We start from the raw sequence: 19,647 nt of genomic DNA on the forward strand, positions 1-19,647 counted from the left end.
AAGTGAAGTTCAGAGAGGTGAAGTAACTTGATCAGAGTCACACAGCTAGGGATTTGAACCCTGGTCGGTATGGCATGAAGCATGGGTTTATCCCTTGGAGATGCCATTCTGAGAAGATGGGCTGTGAGGGGGCCTGGCACAGGGCTGGGCCATAGAAGGGTGATTCAGAAGGGTTGGTTTTCCTTTTCTCTTCCTCTATAGTGCTAATGCAATTCTCCACGCATCTGGTATTTCCTGCGTTTAACAAGAAAAGTTTGAGTGCCTACCATGTGCCAGGTTCTGTTCTAGGTACTAGGAATTCAGTGAATAAAAAGAAATCCCTGCCCTGATATTCTCATGAGGAAGATAGACAATAAATATATAGGATGTTGGAGGATGAAAAGTACTTTTGGAGAGAACACTGCAGAAAAGGGGCCCTGGGAAAGAGCCTGGAAAGCTGGGAAGGAGGGGGAAGGAGCTGCAATTTAAATAAAGTGGTCTGGGAAGGCTTCATGTAGAAGATATTTGTGTAGACTTGAAGGAGGTAGGGTAATGGGGGGGTTAGATCTCTGGATCTCTAGACCTGGCAGCCTGGGTAGAACTAATTATTTTGAGAGTCCATAGAGTTGGGTCACTGATTCATTTTATTAACTTCCAGTGAATCTCATTTTTCATTTTTAAAAATCCTAATTATTTTGATCCCTTCTTTACAAAGAGGTAAAAATCACTTTAAAATACTTAGTAGTAGTATAGTATGAATTTATTGTCTGAAGGTCAGTGATTTTCTATAAAATCATGAAACTAGCTTAAAGAGAATTGTCTCTTCCATCTAGTCTGAGATGTGAATGCTAAGGCTTTCAGGTTTTTTGGTAACATTATGTTGGTAGAACCAGTTGATTTGATAGGCCAGTTGATTTGTTTCTCAGGACCAATATCACAGGTAGCTCGGTGGTAAAGAATCTGCCTGCAGTGCAGGAGACGCAGGAGACTTGGGTTTGATCCCTGGGTTGGGAAGACCCTCTGGAGAAGAAAATGACAACCCACCCCAGTATTCTTACCTGGACAATCATCCATGGACGGAGGACCTTGGCGGGCTACATTCCATGGGGTCGCAGGGTTGGACACAACTTAGCGACTAAACAGAGGCCCAGGCAGGAACCATGGGCAAATGTCTTGAGGTGGACGTGTCCCTGAACTGGTCAGAAGCCCACTGGGTCTGGAGTGTGGAAGCAAGAGGAGAAGAGTAGGAGCTGGGACTGGAGGTAACAGGGGCCACCCTTACAGGGTCTGCAGGCTGGTGTTGATCCTTGGCGTTTGTGAAGCCATCAGGGTTCTAGCAGAGGGAGGACAAGACATGAGTGACCTTGTACCAAACAAGATGGAGGGATTTCTTTGGTGGTCCAGTGGTTAAAAATTCACCTTGCAACGCAGATGACATGGACTCGATCCCTGACCTAGGAAGATCCCACATGCCAAGCAGCAACTAAGCCCATGAGCCGAAACTATGGAGCCTGCGCTCTAGAGCCCACTAGCCGAAAGAAGAGAAATCCCTGCTCACTGCAACTAGAGAAAGCCTGAGCACCACAATGAACACCCAGCACAGTCAAAAATAATTAATAAATTAATTAACTTAAAAAAAAACAAGACAAAGGTAGTAGCTGCAGAAAGCCCTCTGTCCACTGGGCTGGCTGCGAGAGAGGAAGCAGTAATGACTGCCGAGCAAGATGGACTACAGTGGGTCACAGCAGGACAGGGACCCTCAAGGGCCTTCTGTGGGCCAGACAAGGGCCAGAGACCTGGGTTCACCGGCTCTGTGGCTGAGCTGCTGGATCAGCTTGGATCATTCTGAGCTTTATATGTTCAGCTATGAACTGGAAATAATTCTAGCTCTGTTGTGAAGACCGAAGAAACTGGGCTAACCACTGTAGGGGCCCCAGAGGCTGGGAGACTTCCTGGAGGAGGGCCACTTGAGCCTAAGCCTTAAATGGATAAAGACCTACTGTACAGCACAGGGAACTCTGTTATGTGGCAGCCCAGGTGGGAGGGGAGTTTGGGGGAGAATGGGTACACATGTATATGTATGGCTGAGTCCCTTTGCTGTCCACCTGAATCTATAAGATCTTGTTAATGGGCTCTGTGCTTAGTTCTAAGCTCAAGCACAAGAGTGTCCGACTCTTTGTGATCCCATGGACTGTATCCTGCCAGGCTCCTCTGTCCATGGGATTTTCCAGGCAAGGATACTGCAGTGGGTTGTCATTTCCTCCTCCAGGAGATCTTCCTGACCCAGGAATCAAACCTGCATCTCCTGTGTCTCCTGCATTGCAGGCGGATTCTTTACCCACTGAGCCATTGGGGAAGCCCTTAAAAGGCAAATAAAATTCAGCCTGGTAGAGGAAATGTGGGTGAGGATGGCCAGGGCTAGCGGAGGGAGGGGTGCACCCAGGAGGAGGCACTGTGTGAAGCCAAACCTGGGAGGCTGGCCACCGAAGATACTGGGTGTTGAATGAGCTAGGCCCACGGTCTCCGGGGAGTGCGAAGGCTGGAGGGCCCCTCCCTTCCATCTGGCAAGGAGGGGTAGTTGCCCCCACTCTCACCACAGCAGCTGGCAGAGCCGGGGCTGTGCCTTCTGCGGGTGCCTTTTCCAGCCACCTCTGGGCTCCCCAGGGCCGGCCCCGCCCCTGGGCTGAGCTGGAAGCAGGGGCGGGGCCAGGCGCCCCAGAGCCGCGGGCGGGAGGGCCGGGGAGCAAGCAGGTGGAGGGCTGGCGGCGGCGGGGCTACGGTGGCTCGGCCTGCGGGTCCGGAGCTCCGACTCCCACCTCTCCCCTACCGGCCCGCCCGCCATGCCTGCCAGCCCTTTGCCTTTGCCGGGGCTCCCGCCTGACCAGCCTCCCCTCCCCGTCTGGTTGGGATTTGGGAGCTGAGCCGTCTGGGGCCCTAGGGCCAATGCAGTGCCGGCTCCTCCGGGGCCTGGCCGGAGTCCTTCTCACCCTTCTGTGCATGGGGCTCCTCTCCCTACGGTACCGCTCAAGCCCGTCCCCGCAGCGTGTGCCCGACACCCCCGAGCTGAGCCCGCCAAGCCCTCGGCCCTCCGAGTTGCAGCTCCACGATGTCTTCATCGCAGTCAAGACGACCCAGGCCTTCCACCACTCCCGCCTGGAGCTGCTGCTCAACACGTGGGTCTCCAGGACCAGGGAACAGGTGACAAGCGGGCGATTGCGGGTCCCAGGAGTGGCCCCTGGTCTGAGGGCTCACAGAGGCCTTTCTACCTCCGACCTGGGGGTTCTCTGGCGGCCCCACGGGAGAAGATGCTCTCCCACCTGCCCTGCCTGGACTGTGTTCCCGCTCCTCCTCTCTCCCAGGATGGGGGTCTCCTGCGGCTGTGAGTCCCTCACTAGCCCAGGAGCCGGGCACTCCTCACGCCCACTGCTTGGTCTTTTGGGGGCCAGGCTACCCTGGGCTCCTACGTCCCTTCTGGGGGTCCCTTCATTCCCTGGTTGTTCTAGAGCAGGCTTCGTGCCTGCCCACCCTGGCCTTGGGGGCAATGGTGGGTGTTTGGCAGCTGGACAGAGGCCTCTGCGAGGTCCTGACTTTTGACAAGAGCCCTGGCCAGGCTGCCCCCAGGCCAGGCTCTGGGTGCTGTCCTTTGCCCTGGCTGAGGGTGGAGCACAAGGGCTGAGCCCCTGAGGATGGGACGGTCTGGGTGGGGCCTGTTTGGGGAGAGGGGTGGGGGGCATCCTTTCAGAATTCCTGACAGCCCCTGCCGCCATCCTCTGCTGCCAAGGGTGTGCCCCGGGGTAGTGGCATCTCACCTCCTGTGCTCCATTTCCTGTGGGGCAGTTTCTGAGGGATAGATGAAGTGGATGTGTGCTGTGGTGAAAGCAGTGATGAGCGAGAGGCCTGCCTGGCATGTATGGTGGGGATGTGTATATGTGTTCACATGCGTGTATGCTCACATGCATGGAGCCAGTGTTAGTGTCAGACGTGCCATGACGAGGTGTGTGTGTGACGGGGTATGGCTTTCTGGGGAGGCAGTTCTGAGTCCCCTCTGGCTCTTCCAGCCCCATACCCAGTGCCCTCCTCAGGCAAAGTCAGTGATTTGGGGGTGTTGGGAGTCATCTCTAGGCGGGTAGAGGGGCAGATTCGCTTGCGTGCATGCGCGCGTGCGCGCGCACACACACACACACACACACTGTCCCTACTTTGGCGGCTGGCTCAGTGGGAGGAAGTGACGAGCCTTTGGTGGGGGGGTTGGTGATTGGAGGCTCCTGGAGACCAAGGAGGGGGGAGGTGGTGCCTGGAAGAGGCCAGGGCCCACTGGGGAGGGGGCACCTTTACCCTGATTTCCTGGCCCTGATATCCTGCCACCCTGGATTAACCCTTTCCTTGCTGGAACCCCCAACACCCCCCCCCAGATTCTTCCCTGGGACGCTGCGCATCTTCTCATCTTGGGGAGAGTCTAGTTCCGCTTGCGGAAGCCACCAAGCCTGGCCCTCCCTGCAGACCTTCCTGTTTATGGTGCTGTGTCTGTGTGTACCCGGGAGCATGGCCTCACGTGGTCGGAGGCCCTTTCCTGTTTCGTCTTGATCACTACGATGGTGCCCTTGCTCCGGATGAAGATACTGAGGCCAGAGAGGAGGAAGAGCTTGCCAGCATCACCCCAAAGGCCCAAGAGGCAGAGCTCAGTGGGCCCACCTCTAGGCTGGGGTCCCTCCTTCTCTGCTGAGACTGGGGACCACAGGGCTTCCTGGTCACTTGGGCTTTTAGCCTGGGTGTTCGGGCCTGGCAGGACTAGGCTGGCAGAGGAGAGGCATGCAGACACCCTCTCTGTGCTCTGAGCTCAATCCCAGATGCTAACCAGGCCGCCAGGCGGAGTACCTGCCAACTGCTCGGCATCTAAGGGACAGCATATCGGTGCATTACTCTACTGAACCCTCACAATAACACAAGTGGTAGGTATTGATATTCCCATTTTTCAGAGGGGGAAACTTAAAAATTCCCATTTGTAAGCAGAGGTAGGAGATGTATTCACTCAGCTGGACATTCCTACTTCCTCCTCCCCTGTCCCTAGCACAAGGGGCAGACTCTAGAAATCTTGTCCTTTAAGGCAGATCTGAAAAAAAAAGCCAAGACACTCAAACTGAGGAAGAAGAGAAGAGACAGGGAAACCCACTCTCATCACTACATCTGGGCCCCCTTCATTTCCACCCTTTGGCTCATCTCTCCCTGTGACCTCGGCCAAGGCCGTCCCCTTTTCAACCCTCGATTTCCCCAGCCGCACAGGGCAGGAGGGTATTAGAGCCTCTCTCAGCTCTGCCATCAGGAGCAGGCCTGAGCTGGTTAACTCCAGGGCTGGGCACCAGCTCCAGCTGGTTAAGGGCAGCCGGGTGGCAGGTGGGCCTTTGTGGCAGCGGGCTGGGGCTCGTGTGTGGCCTTTGTCCCAGGCACAGGGGGCGGGCTTGGGGGAAGCATGTTTTGAGATGCAGAGGAGCCTTTCTCTTCCTCACATTCCTCGAGGGCAGGGGTGGGGGGAGGAACGAGAGCCCCACATCTCCCCTCCTCTGCAGCAGATGGCCCCCGGCACCCCCTCCCCTGACCCCAGCAGGCTGTCTGTCCTTTTGTTTTCCTGCAAGGTTTTAACCATTGTCGGGATCCCTCCTTGAAACAATCAAATGCAACCCTCTGCTCAGAGAAAACTCTGCCCACTGCTCTGTGCCAACCTCAGAATTCCCGGGGACTGAAACACCAGCCTCATGAGCCCTGCTCAGCCCCCAGACCGTGCTGCGGGGACCCCTCCTTCCCCCTCTCCTCATTAATTTATTCCCAGGCATTCCCTGGCCCATTTGGCCCACACTCCAGACTGGAGAGAGTTCCACTCTCTGGTGACTGTTTGGTGGCACAAGTTTGCCGGAGAGCAGGGCAAGAAAAGTCTGACTTACTTTACAGGCTCCCCCGGGGGCTGTGTTGAAAACAGCCTGGAGAGGAGCAGGACAGAGCAGAGAGAACAGGGAAAAGGTGACTGCAGCAAAGCAGGCAGGAGGTGACGAGGAGGGGATGGACCGTGGGCTGACCGTGGAGGCTGTACCCCAGGGAGAGGGTGTACCCCAAGCAATTTGAAAGTTCAGTCAGTTCAGTTCAGTCACTCTGTTGTGTCCGACTATTTGTGACCCCATGGACTGCAGCATGCCAGGCCTCCCAGTCCATCACCAACTCCCAGAGTTTACTCAAGCTCATATCCATTGATTTGGTGATGCCATACAACCATCTCATCCTCTGTCTTCCCCTTCTCTTCCTGCCTTCAATCTTTCCCACCATCAGGGTCTTTTCCAATGAGTCAGTTCTTTGCATCAGGTGACCAAAGTATTGGAGTTTCAGCTTCAGTCTCTCCAATGAATATTCAGGACTGATTTCCTTTAGGATAGACTGGTTGGATCTCCTTGATGTTCAAGGGAATCTCAAGAGTCTTCTCCAACACCATGGTTCAAAAGCATCAATTCTTCGGTACTTGGCTTTCTTTATGGCCCAACTCTCACATCCGTACATGACTACTAGAAAAATCATAGCTTTGACTAGATAGACCTTTGTTGGCAAAGTAATGTCTCTGCTTTTTAATATGCTGTCTAGGTTGGTCATAACTTTTATTCCAAGGAGCAAGCGTCTTTTAATTTCATGGTTGCAGTCACCATCTGCAGTGATTTTGGAGCCCAAAAAAATAAAGTCTGATGCTGTTTCCACTGTTTCCCCATCTATTTGCCATGAAGTGATGGGACCAGATGCCATGATCTTCGTTTTCTGAATGTTGAGTTTTAAGCCAACTTTTTCAATCTCCTCTTTCACTTTCATCAAGAGGTTCTTTAGTTCTTTAGTTTGAAAGTTGGGTGGATAAAATTTGCTGACAGACTGGATATGGGTGTGAGAGAAAGAGAGGAGGCATGGTGACCCCCAAATGTTGGGTCCCAGTAAGATAGGGTAGAGTGAGAGAAGCCCAGGTCTGGGGGTGCTCAGGTGCTCAGTGTCCTCAGGCTGGGTCTGAGTACCTGCTGGGTGGGGCTCCTGGGGGTAAGTCTGGCTGCGCTGGGAGCTGAGAGTGGGGAGAGGTCCTTACCTCTTGCCAATCACACAGCTTCGCTTCATCACCTAGCCTTCATTTTGCCATCTGCAAATCACAACGCCTGTCTGGAGTGTCAGTGAAGTCATGAGGGATCAGACGTGTGAAAGCTGTGGGTGGGGCGCCTCTTCAGTCTGGGAGGTGTGTGAGGGCCCTAACACTTGCACAGGGAGTTTGGGTGACTATGAAAGTTGTGACTATCTCCCTAAGTGGTTCGGTGTCCCAGCATGTGCATCTGTCTACTGACACACACGTGTATACGTGATTGTGGAGTGGCCAAGTGGAACTGTGATGTGTGTATGGTTGAATAAGGTGTGATTCTACCAAGGGTGTGCGACTCTGGTCTAGTGGGTGTTGGTCTGTAAGGGGGCTGAATGTGAGACTGATGGGCTGATATACAACTCGAAGTTGTGTGTCTACAAAAGCTGGATTGTGTGTGTTGTATGGGGGAGGGGGCTGGGTAGCTGAGAAAGTCCTCTTGTCCTAAAGGAGTGTGTGACTGTGACAGGAGTGTATTTCCATCACTGAAAGAGGACAGAGGTCTGCTGTGTGTGTATCCACCTGAACTTGGCTGTGGGCTGACCCGGGACTCTCCTTGGCTGACCCCTACCCTGCCTCTTTTCTCATTCCTAGACGTTCATCTTCACTGACAGCCCAGATGAAGGCCTCCAGGAGAGACTGGGTAACTCGGGGTGGGATGGGGACCCCTCAGTTGTTGTCAGGGAAAGCTGGGGTGGCTGCCTGGGGGTCTCCAGGAAACACGACTGTCTACCCTTGGTGCACAGGGATTCTGCCTTTGCCCAGGAGGGGAGCAGGAGTCTCCCCTGGAGACGGTAAGGCCGTGAACACCTGGGTCCCAGCTCAGCGTGCTGTCCATTAGTTTCAGGATTCTGGGCAGGCCAGCCCTCCCTGACTTGTTTCCCCTGTGTAAAACGGGAGTGGGTGGACTGCTCCAGGCTCTCTGAGGCCCTGCCTTGCTCTGCTTCTCACACTGTGCAGGGCTGCGGGGAGGAGCTGGGCTGACTTGTCCTTACTTCTCCAGGGTCCCACCTTGTGGTCACCAACTGCTCTGCGGAGCACAGCCACCCTGCCCTGTCCTGCAAGATGGCTGCTGAATTTGATGCCTTCTTGGCCAGTGGGCTGAGGTGAGTCTACCTTGGTCTTCACCTTGGTCTTAGGGGGCAGGCGTGACCTTTGCCTCAGGCTACTCAAGACATCCCATGTCTAAATGGGATGTCTTGTCAAAAAAGTAAAGTTCTGGATCCTGTGAATTGAATCACATGTAGGGCCTTCTGGGATCTGTCTCTGGTCAGACCATCTGCGTTCAAATCCTGCCGTTCTGGCTGTGTGACCTAGGGCAAGTGCCTTAACCTGCCTGAGTCTTGGTTCCCACCTGAGGAATGGGCACAACTTCCTCATGAACTTACAGGAGATGCTGCTGGCACAAGGCTAGGCCTTAAGTGTTAAGCCCACTCCAGCCCATATCTGTTTGTTGACTGACTGTGAGGGTGCAGGGGGAGTCTGGTTGACAGGCAGCTCTTGGGAACCCCTTTCAAGTTCAAGGTCCCCCATTCCATCCCCATAGATGGTTCTGCCATGTGGATGATGACAACTATCTGAATCCGAGGGCGCTGCTGAAGTTGCTGAAAACCTTCCCCCAGACCCGCGACGTCTATGTAGGCCGGCCTAGCCTGAATCGGCCAATTCACGCTTCGGAGCCGCAACCTCACAACCGCACAGTGGGTCCCTCGCTGCCTCCTTTGTGAACTGGCCGCTGGGTGGCGGGGCAGGGCCCTTCGGGGGCGGAGTCGGGGCGGGGTCCTGCAGGGGGCAGGTGGATTTTCTGGGTTTCAGAATTGCCTGCATCACTGTGTATCTGGGCTGGTGGCTTCTCCTCTGATACTGTCTCCTCCTTTATGAGACTGAGAGAGGAGAGAGAGGAGATTGACATAATGCAAGGAAAGCAAAGACTGGCACCTAGTAGGGCCTCAATTACTGAGGAGCAGTGGCTTGTCCTGGTCATACCGTGAGCATGGTGGGGTAAGCTGAGGTCTCCAGGCTCCACAATCAGGCTTCTAGCCACCTGGTATCACCATGTAGTTGGACGGATTGTTAAAATGCTGAATCTGTTGGGCCAGGTGGCAAATTGCGGCTGCCGGGAGCCCCTGAACTCTCCCTTCCCCTAGACAGCTTTCCTCTCTTCAGATTTCACTAATCACCCACAGAGGTATTGGCACCTGGCACAAGAGGGTCCCCAGCACCCGCTTCAGCTCCAGACCTGAATGGACAGATTTAGGTTGCCAGATTTAGGAAGCAAATAAACAAAACCCCAGGGTATTCATTAAATTTGACTTTGGAGAAATAAGAATTTTTTAGTATACGTATATCACATGTTTTTCCCCCTGTCCCCAGAACCCACCTGGATTCCAGTGTTGGGGTGACCCAGGCCCCTAGGGCACCTTTGGCCCCCATGAACAGGAAAGCCATGGTTCCCCCTCTCTAGAGGCAATGTCTGGAGCGGGAACTGCGCCCACGATGGGGCTTTCTCCCTCTCAGGGTCACCATCTGCTTCTCGAGGGAAACCAAGAGCAGGAAACACAAAACCTTAATTATCTGCAGCTCATCAGCCTCTGAGCCCTAATTAAATCCTTCTGGGCCCTGAGGGGTGGTGTGCATGAGCAAGCAGATGCCAGGTGAGCCGAGGGGTCCCCCAGGTTCCCATACCACCTCTCCCTGACCTAAAGATTTGAGAGCTTGGCTCTGAAACCTGATTCCCAGAGCTCATTCCCTAGCCCCGCTCCCTCCTGGCTTTGTGACATTGACTGAAGTCATCTCACCTCTCTGTGCCTCAGTTTCCTCATCTGTAGAATCAGTGAAAACAGTCACTGCCTCATAGAGCGGTTGTGAGCAAAAGAATTAAATGAGGTCACCTATTCAAGGGTCAGGATCTCCTGGAGAAGGAAATGGCAACCCACTCCAGTATTCTTGCCTGGAGAGTCCCATGGTCAGACGAGCTTGGTGGGCTACAGTCCATGCGGTTGCAAAGAGTCAGACATGACTGAGCGACTAAGCACACAAACATTCAAGGGCTTGGAATGCGATCTGGCACATGGTAGATACTAGTGAGTGTTTTCCACCAGTACCCGATTCAGCTCCATGGGATTCTGAAGAGTCAGACATGACTTGGCGGCTGAGCACGAGTACCTGACTCAGCCCAGCCTCACCTCTGAGCAGTGTTTTTCCTGTGCTGGGCACAAGACCCTGCTGGACACACCCACTCCTCAAGCCCACAATGTGCACCTATGCCCTCCTTGTCAGACACCCCACCAGCAGGATCCTAGGACTGCTCCAGAGTGTCCTGGCCAGTCCAGAATGTGGGTGTCCCCCCCAGGGTAGGATGGCAAAGGGGGAAGGAGGTTTGGCTTGGGGTCAGTCCCAGCTCTGGGACCTTGGCAGGTGACCTCAGTTCTGTGTACCTCAGTCACCTGATCTGTAGCAAAGGGCTTGACATGGTCAGTGCTTGGGGCTAGGCGCTCACATGGTCACTGCTGATGTTACTGTGGTTCCCTGGGAGTGGAAGCCCTGCTCTCATTAATTCATTAAACAAGCGTTTATTGGGCACCTCCTGTGTGTTAGGTCCCAAAGAACCCATTCATTCTGCCTAGTTGAAGCCTGACTTCTCTCTAAGAGGGAAGAGTTTCCAGAAGTAAACTCGTAGAGATCTCAGAGGAGGAAGACACTTCTGGGCCTGGAGAACCATCGGATTTCAGAACTGGAGCCAACGTTGTGCTCACAGGTGACATATCTGAGGTCCAGAGAGGGGCAGGGACTCTTTGAAGGTTATACAGCTGTACAGTGGAGGGGGGATCTCAGTGTCAGACTTTCCAACTTCCCATCCAGCGCTCTTCTCACTGCTGAATCATGGGAGATAACCCAAGCCAATGCAACACACATCAGTGAAGCATCAACTGTGGACCTGGGAGAAGGTAACCTTAGGGCGCTTTGACTAAGAGATGGTACAGTTGAAAAGGTACAGTGTTTCTCAAAAGCCTTGAAGAAATTCCTGGGTGGATTCACAGGTCCTCACAGAGGAGGTAGAAGAGATCTTGGGCCATGGCGATGCTAGGCAAGGGCTGAAAACGGTTTACACTCTAAAAGGGTGGTATTGGTTCGGATGTTAAGGGCTTTACAAGCTGATCGATAAACCCACTAGTGTTTACCATGTGCTGGATCCCATTCCAAGCCCTTGAATGTTTGCCTGCCCTTCTCTTTTTCCTTCATGGGCATAATTTAAGGTTATAACAAGACTCTGCATGCATGCTAAATCGCTTCAGTCATGTCCAACTCTCTGTGACCCTATGGACTTTAGCCCACCAGTCTCCTCGGTTCATGGGATTTTCCAGGCAAGAATACTGGAGTGGTTTGCCATGTTCTCCTAGGGGATTTTCCCTTCCCAGGAATCGAATCTGTGTCTCTTATGTGTCCTGCATGGGCGGGCAGATTCTTTACCACTAGTGCCATCTGAGAAGCCTCATAGCAAGACTCTAGAGAGATGTGAAATATAAAGCTTCTGAGCCATGATGATTGTGAGTAAGGGGAGGCCTGGCTGTTGCCCCCACCCCTAGGCTCACCCTACACTTTGGCTTTCCCCATCTTCCCCCACAGAAGCTGGTACAGTTCTGGTTTGCCACCGGGGGAGCTGGCTTCTGCATCAACCGCAAACTGGCTTTGAAGATGGCCCCCTGGGCCAGGTAAGCAGAGACCTACAGGAAGATGGGGGAGGTAGAGGTGTGCAGAGAGGAGGGATCGGCTGGTGTGTGGGTGGGGTGTTTGTAGCAGAAGAGGCTTGAGAGTAAGCTCAGGAGACACTACCTCTCATTCCCACTGCATCAGAGTTACACAGTTAGTGGTGAGCAAGTCACCTGTTACCTTGCCCTTGGGGGTACACTGCTTAGTGCACTCTGCTACACACAGGCAAGATGTGTAATCTCTAGGAGCCTCAGTGCCCCGTCTGTAAAATGGGCCTGATAATACAGTGGCCAGTGGTCACTGTAAGGGTTAAATGAGAAAGTGCCTGGGCTGGCACCTGGTAGGAGCCCAGTCAATATTAGGTTCTGTTTTCAGCCCTCTTCTGACCAATCACTGTCACAAGGGAGGTGAAGGCCAAGTGGAGGAACACTCAGAGGAGGGAGTAGGGCCTTCTACATAGGGAGAGGAGGGAAGGCTTCCTGGAAGAGGTGGCATTCGAGCTGGAATGGTCCTAGAAGAGTGGTGCCAGACTGAGGGGGACTGTGAGAGTAGTGGAAGCCCTCGGTACTGGGTAGGAGTACAGGTACTCTAGAGAGGGCAGGACAAAGGTCTCTTGGGTCTGCTGGGTAGTCTGTCACTGTTATTAACAGCCACATCAGTGTCACCACCTTGAATTGAGGGTTGACTCTGAGCCAGGCCTGTACTTTGCTAAGATTACCACAGCCCCCAGGGAAGAAGGGGCGTTGGCCTTATTTCTACTTGGCTGAGAAAACTAAGTTGCTGAGAGGTAAAGTAAGTGATTGGTTCAAGGTCACCCAGGCCCAAGGTCTCTCAGCTGCTGGGTTTGGCCCTAGGGCCTGCGTGATTTGCCTCTGCAGCAACCTGCCCTGCCCTGCCCTGGATAGGGGTGCCCTCAGGAGGTAGTTTGTGTCCTGACTGGAAGCAGGAATGCTGTCCTAAGGTCTGTTGATAGCAGGTGTATACACATGACCAGGGGTCTCCCTGTGACCCGGATACCCCATCTAGGCTTCTGTCCCCCTCTATGGTACATTTGTGTGAATTAGAAAAAAGTACCCGCTCTGGGCAGTGCGGCCCCCAGGCACAGCCTGGGGAAGGTGACAAAGGATGGGATTCTGTACCTGCTCGACCCCTCTCTCAGGCATCTTGTGCAGTGGAGCAAGCTGCCCAGCCTGGTCTCTAGGGCGTTCGTGGGGTGCACAGTCAGGTGATGCCCTTGCCAGGAACACTGCTCCTCCCCCGCTTGGCACCTGGCTGACTGCAGATCATCCTGTAAGACTCTGTTTAGAATCTGCTATTGCCATGATTAAATAAAGAGCAAAACAAAAGGCTGCCACCTCCTCTGGGAATCTGCTTTGCCCTCCCTGTGTCCCCAGGCCTCATGCTTTCCTCTAAGCACTAGTCCTCCTCTGCAATGACCTGCTCATGTCTCCCTCCAGCACGGAGGCTGCTGTTGAGGGCAGGAAGCATTTCTTTCCCATCTCTGTGTCCTCAGCTTCTGTGTCATCAGTGGCTGGCACCAGGTAGATGTTCAAACTCAAAAATGAATGAATGAGTGGATGAATGAATGAAAAGAAAGAGAGAAAAGGAAAGGATACATTTATAAAAGGCTTCATCTCACCATTTCATCACTTAATCCTCACAACAGCTCTGGCTATTATCATGCCCATTTTACAGAAGAGAAAACTGAAGCTCTCTGAGGTTTATAACTTGCATGAGGCTACACAGTATGCAGGGGGCAGATGCTAGAGCTGCACTCTTCTCTTCCAGCTGGCTGTGGTGGAGGGAGGGTTTTCTGGGAGACAGGAAGGGCTCTAGGTGTCAAGGGCCTTAGGCCAGTGGCCACAGCATGGCTCTGTCCTTCAGTGGCTCCCACTTCATGGACACATCTGCCCTCATCCGGCTGCCTGACGACTGCACCGTGGGCTACATCATTGAGTGCAAGCTGGGTGGCCACCTGCAGTCCTGTCCCCTCTTCCACTCCCACCTGGAGACCCTGCAGCTGCTGGAGGCTGCCCAGCTCCCGGAGCAGGTGAGCCAGCCATGGGGCAGGTGGCAATGGGGGAGGTGTGTGTGTGTGGGGGCTCTCTCCTTTAATGGGGAAACTGAGTCCCAGCGTGGCAAAGGACCCCCTTAAGGGCACGCAGTGACTCAGTGCTCTCCACCTCTGACCCTTAAGGGTTGGCATTTGTGGTGCTAATGTTCTTTGATCTGGTTCCCAAATGCCAGCTGGAGGGACCTGCACAGATGAAAGAAAGCTCATCTTGAGATTCAAACCACTTAGGTCCCTGAACACTGCATCCATCCTTACCACACCCTCTGAAGGGGTCAGTCCTGCACTTTCAATGGCCTCCTCCTTCATCAGAGCCTACCTGGCCACTGCTTACTGCTTTTCCTTCCCACACAGGTGTTACTGGGAAAGACCAGGTCATAAGTAGGGATGACCCATGTGTAATGTCAGGCTGGGGGAGGGGTGGGTGCCCCTCCCATCACCTGGCAGATAGTAACTCTGCTGAGGTCCAGCTGGCTCTGCCTTGCAGATACTGCCCTCCAACTCATGGGTGTCCAGTTCCATAGGGGGTCCTGGCTGGGAAGGCCCCCAGGGAGGTTCTGTCTCATGGAATGAGTCAGAGCCCTTTTAGCTGCAAAGGACAGAAAGGCAATAGACTAATTAAACAGAAAAGGACATTTATGGGTCCGTGTACCTGAGAAGGTGAGGGTGTGGATGACTTGCTAGATCTGGTGAGATCTGGGTGCTCAGATCCCGTCCCCTCTCTCGTGTCCTCCCCTATGCTGGCCTCATTCTCAGGCAGGCTCGCTACTTGCACTGGCAAGATGGCAGCCCCACCCCACCAGTGAGAAGAGAGCTCCTCCTTCTGTCAGACCGCAGGGCTGGTGCTTATTGGTCACATGGCTCACTTGGGTCACATGATCTGTTTCCTACCAGAGCCTAGAGCTAGTGTTGATTGACCAGACCTACAACTGGGGTGCAGGTTGGTCCCATTAGGACCACAGCCAGGAAAGAGGGGCAGATTTTGGACAGGCAAAACCAGGGTGTTCCCTAAAGTTTGGGGTTTGAGCCCCTGCTGTGCCAGACACCACACTGGGGGCCTTATCTTTTTTAACTCTCTGGTTCCTCATAACATTCATAGGGGATGGATCTTAACATTATTCCCATTCTACAGATGGAGAAACTGAGGCCCAGAGAGTGGAACTAACTGTGGCTAGTTCAGGACAGAGAGGGACTTGAACCCTGGTGGGTGGCCCCCAAATCCACAGTCTTTAATCACTGTGCTTGACTGCCTTTTGACTGGAGTCATCATCCGCAGCCTCATTGCTTGTGGAATGACCTGAGGGATTGCTCAGGCCTTAGAGTAGGTCTCAGGAAACTTCCATCCAGGTGTGTAACTTCCTGGAAAGGCACCTTCCCCTCTTGAGCCTCAGTTTCCCAATCTGTAGATGAGGGGATCATTCCAGCCTCTTTAGTAAATGGGACTGTTGGGGGGCACCAATGGGATTATGGGAGAATGGGAGGGGATGGGCCCCCCAGTGAAACACCCATTACTGATGGTGGAATTTCAGGTGCAGAGACAGGCTTTCTGTGCCACTGAAAATGTCTTAGGCACCTTCTCTGTTTCTACCAAAATGCTGCCCCCTTGTGGGGTCCCTGGTGAGACACTCCTCCCCACTGCCCCACCCTGCTTCATTGCCTTCTCTGCTTCTCTCTGCGCAGGTCACCCTTAGCTACGGCGTCTTTGAGGGGAAACTCAACGTCATTAAGCTCCATGGCCCCTTCTCGCCTGAGGAGGACCCCTCCAGGTGGGTCTCTGGGCTGAAACTGTAGGGTGGGAGGACTGAGGCCTGAGGCCAGGGATAGAAAGACACGGGAACCAGGAGGGAGGGAAGTGAGAGAGGCTAGTAGCTGATAGCATGGAGCTGGGAGTGGATTTCAGTCCCTGCTCTGTCATTGGCTTACTGTGTGACCTTGGGCAGGTGCCTGCCTTGCCTCTGTACCTTAGTCGCCCCATTTGTAGCACAAGGAGGCTGGGCATCAAGGATCTGAAGGGAATCTCCCAGGCCTGATCCTCTGGGATTCTTCAGTAACCTCTAGAAGACTGAACTGTGTGTGTTCACTGAGCAAAGGAGATGCTCTCATGAAGAAACTCCAGGCACTCATTGGAGAAACTCCACACCTAGGGAAATTAAAAAATTTTTCTTAGGCTCTTCATTTCTTGGATGATACTTTTCCATGAACAAAGGGTTGGAATGAGGGCTAAAATGCCACCTAGACACCTCCAGTTCTCCCTGCAAACACACCCCAGGGAGATTAGGGCTGCTCAGCTCAGCCCCCTCCATCCCACGCCCAGCCCCGATTGCTGTGGAGCCGTTTAGAGCCTGGCCTGTGACATATTGTGGCAGGAGAGTAAGACCTACTCAAGGAAGTAGAAGAAGCCAGTGTGACTGGAACATGGGAGAAAAGAGGAGAGTGGCATCAGATTGATTTGGGGAGGTGGCATCCCCCCCATCCCCTGGACCTTCTAGGCTCTGTCCAGACTTTGGACCTACCTGAAGTGCGTAACCCATAAAGGAGCACGCACTCCTGCCCCTGAAATCCTGCAGAGCCATCTGTTTGGAGGCAGAGGTCTCACCACTGTCCCAAGGCTGCCGGGCCCAGGACTGTGTTGAACAAGTTGGATGTTGCAAGGAGACAGAATCTGGCTCAATACAAAATTGAAAGAAAATTCAAGTTTCAAAAGGAAAAGAGCTGCTTTCTAATGGAGTGAGCTTCTCATCAGTAGAGGTGTGCAAGCTATGGCTGTATGTCAAGAGATTTAAAACTTGGTGTTAAATTCTCTCAAAGCCTAAAGATTCTAGAATCCACAGGTTCCTGCTTGATGGGGACTCAGGTCACTCAGAGGCTATGGCCTCAGCTCTTCATGGTTTCTCTGGCTTTTGAAGTCTTTACCCATCAGTGGTTCTCAACCAGGGACCATTTTGCACCCCTGCCAAGAGACACTTGGTAGTGTGTGGGGACATTTTTGATTGTTAAGACTCAGCGAGGACTTCCCTGTGGATACAGTGGCTAAGACTCTGCACTCTCAGTGCAGGGGGCCCAGGTTTGATCCCTGGTCAGGGATCTAGATCTCACATGCTGCTACTAAAGATCTTGCATGTTGCAATGAAGATAGAAGGTCCTGAGTGCCATAGCTGAGACCCAGCACAGCCAAATAAATAAATTAGATAAATAAATATTAAAAAAAAAAACTTCAGAGGATACTGCTGGCATCTGGCGAGCAAAGTACAGGGCTGCTGCTAAGCACCCGCAGTGCCCAGGACAGTCCCCACAACAGAATTATATCTGGTTCCTAATATTCATAACGTGCCAAGGTGGAAAAACCTTGCTGCAAACCATCTCTGTGACATGCTTCCCCGGGAACCCGTGGGGGTGACTGTCTTGTCCATTTCTGGTCTCTCCACAGGTTTCACTCCCTTCATTGTCTCCTCTACCCGGATACTCCCTGGTGCCCGCAGCTGGTGGCCTGATGAACACTGAACCTCTGGGCAAAGAGTGGGCTGAGGCTCTCTGGTTGTCCTTAGCCTCCCAGGCAGCCTTGAGGGCCCGTGGCAGGTCTTGTGTGTGTGTAGGGGGGCAGTCCCTGGCAGGGCCTCTGAGAGATGAGCAAGCCCAGGATTGGATGATGACTGGTGCTGAATGCATCTCAAGCCCCTGGGAGGCGTGTTGCACAGCCCAGGATTGGGGGCACCAAGTAAGGGCCAGAGAGGCCTCAATGGCTGGGCCTCCATGGGTCCTGGGTGGCTGAACTGAATGAGGATGGAGGGTCCTTAAGCTACTTGGGCTCAGGAATCCTAACCCTTCAGAGAATTACCTGGGCCCCTAAATGTGCAGAGCCCGCAGCTCTGGTCTCTCAGTTCCTCTCCTGGGATCAAGCACTGGGCCACTTACTCCTGGCTTCCTTGGCTGGATCCTCAAGCACTGAGGGGACCCAAGTGGAAGAAGGTCAGAATCCAGAGTCTGTGGCAGATAATGTTGTTGCTGACCAGTCTCCAGCCCCTGCTCCCCACCTGATGTTGTTTGGAGCATCAGCATGTCCAGACCCAGATGATGAATCAGAATGGGTCCCAGCCCGTCATGATGTTCCTGTTGCTCACTTTCCCAGCTTCCCTTGCTATTAGGAGCTACTACATGGCCCAGCTATGGCCAGAGCCAGATCTCTGTCTGTTAGTGAGAATTAAGCAAAGCCAATAGAGAGGCTTCTGGGGAAGGTTTTGTAGCCCTATACCCCATCTTCCTACTGCAAATGTGGGTGTGATGTCTGGATCTAGGGCAGCCACCTTGCTGCCATGAAGGGAATGCCAAGACAATCATTTCCACAGTTGTCCCTTCCAACATCTGGTTCTGTAAGAAGATTAAACCCTTATTTGTTTAAGCCTTGCTTGGTTCAGTTTTCTGTTACATGCAGTCAAAGTCATTCCTGAGCAGGACGGGAGGATCTTTCATCTGTCTGTCTCGGATGTTGATTTTGGGTCCCCGAGCTAGACGGCCCTGCCCTGCTCTTGCTGGCTGTGTGACCTAGGGGAATCTGCTTGGCCTCTCTGGCTTGTTTGCTCATTTTATAGATGAGAAAAGGAGTACTTACTTCACGGGTTGTAAGTGAAATGATGCAGGATTTGTAAAGGGCACAGCACAGAGTCTGGTATGGAGAAAGGAACGGCCCCGTAAACAGTGATGGCTGGTAGTGTGTGCTATGTCGTGGTGTGCTAGGATGTATAAGGGTGGGCCCACGCACCCTTCTATGCTTGTCTGTGCCTAACAATGCATGTGGGATGTACAGATGTGTGTGTGCCTCTGTCACGCCTCTGTGTGAGTGATATGCATGTGAGTGAAAATATGTGTGTCATGAGGTGCTGGTTTACTGAGGACAGTACTTCCTTTTTATCTGCCTTCAGGGCCTGGGTTGAGGTGGCTAGAGAATCAGGCAAGGCAGAATGGAGCTGAGGGATTCAGCCTCTGCTATCAGATAAAGGGGCACTTTGACAGCCCAGGTAGGAGCTAGGTAAAGGTAAGTGTCCCAGAGAATTTGCATGACTGAATGAAAGTGATCATGGTGAAATTTCAGGCCTGGTGGTGTCTGTGGGGAGGGCTAGGAAGAGGATGTGTTTGCTCGCAGCCTGCATCATGCTCAGAGATGTTGGGCGATTGGGGGTCACAGTGGAGCTCAGGACAGTGGGGAGGAGGGAGCAGAAGTCCAGAGGGACAGAGGGGCTTTGATTCAGGCAGCCAGGGCTGGGGGCTTCTTTGAGGCATGTCCTCCAGCCCTCGAAGGACCTTGTCCCTGCCGCAACTCTGTCTGGGCCGATGGAACCGCCGAATACTGGAGCCTTGGCCCCTTCTTTTCCAAGGAGGAGTCTGACCTCGAGAGGAGCCACCCTGTGCTTGTTAGGTGTGGGGCTTCCTTTCTTTCTGAGTTGACCTAATTCTGGGTGTGTGGGATGCGAGCCGAGTGGGGCGGCCTCTGGGCTCACAGCCTGTAGGGATGGGATGGTGTACTCTACAGCCGCCGTCCTCTCCACCCCATGCGTGGAGGGCTGCCGGCTGGCCCGCTTTTAGAAGCAACAGCAGATTTACGGGTTGTTCCCAGATCCTGAGGGTCGGGTGGAGGGAACAGGACTCGGGCCATCTGCTGCCTCCATTGTCCCAGAATAGCTACGTAGGGCGGGGAGCAGAGTCAGCAAGGATCAGAACTGGGATAGAGGAAGGAGGGAGCCTGGGATTA

At 53.4% G+C, this 19,647-nt stretch overlaps 1 protein-coding gene across 2 annotated transcripts; it reads left to right on the forward strand.

The window, feature by feature from the left end:
- The first annotated feature begins 2,685 nt into the window (after positions 1 to 2,685).
- On the forward strand, positions 2,686 to 18,300 carry MFNG (MFNG O-fucosylpeptide 3-beta-N-acetylglucosaminyltransferase). Of its 2 annotated transcripts, XM_006044525.2 has the most exons (8): positions 2,686 to 3,177; positions 7,718 to 7,766; positions 8,127 to 8,229; positions 8,670 to 8,823; positions 11,750 to 11,835; positions 13,718 to 13,883; positions 15,585 to 15,670; positions 17,332 to 18,300. In XM_006044525.2, the coding sequence occupies exons 1-8, from the start codon at positions 2,923 to 2,925 to the stop codon at positions 17,393 to 17,395; spliced, it is 963 nt and encodes a 320-aa protein (XP_006044587.1). In that variant the 5' UTR covers positions 2,686 to 2,922; the 3' UTR covers positions 17,396 to 18,300. The 2 variants fall into 2 exon arrangements, with proteins under 2 accessions (XP_006044587.1, XP_044797286.1); XM_044941351.1 differs by lacking the exons at positions 2,686 to 3,177; positions 7,718 to 7,766 and adding an exon at positions 7,775 to 7,917.
- Positions 18,301 to 19,647: the final 1,347 nt, after the last annotated feature.

Source organism: Bubalus bubalis, chromosome 4 (genome assembly GCF_019923935.1).
Source record: "Bubalus bubalis isolate 160015118507 breed Murrah chromosome 4, NDDB_SH_1, whole genome shotgun sequence".
NCBI lineage: Eukaryota > Metazoa > Chordata > Mammalia > Artiodactyla > Bovidae > Bubalus > Bubalus bubalis.

Coding starts and splice junctions, on each gene's coding strand:
- MFNG (XM_006044525.2), top strand. CDS start 2,923: ATGCAGTGCCGGCTCCTCCGGGGCCTGGCCGGAGTCCTTCTCACCCTT. Junction 8,230..8,669: donor TTCTTGGCCAGTGGGCTGAG/GTGAGTCTACCT, acceptor CCATCCCCATAG/ATGGTTCTGCCATGTGGATG. Junction 13,884..15,584: donor CTGCCCAGCTCCCGGAGCAG/GTGAGCCAGCCA, acceptor CTCTCTGCGCAG/GTCACCCTTAGCTACGGCGT.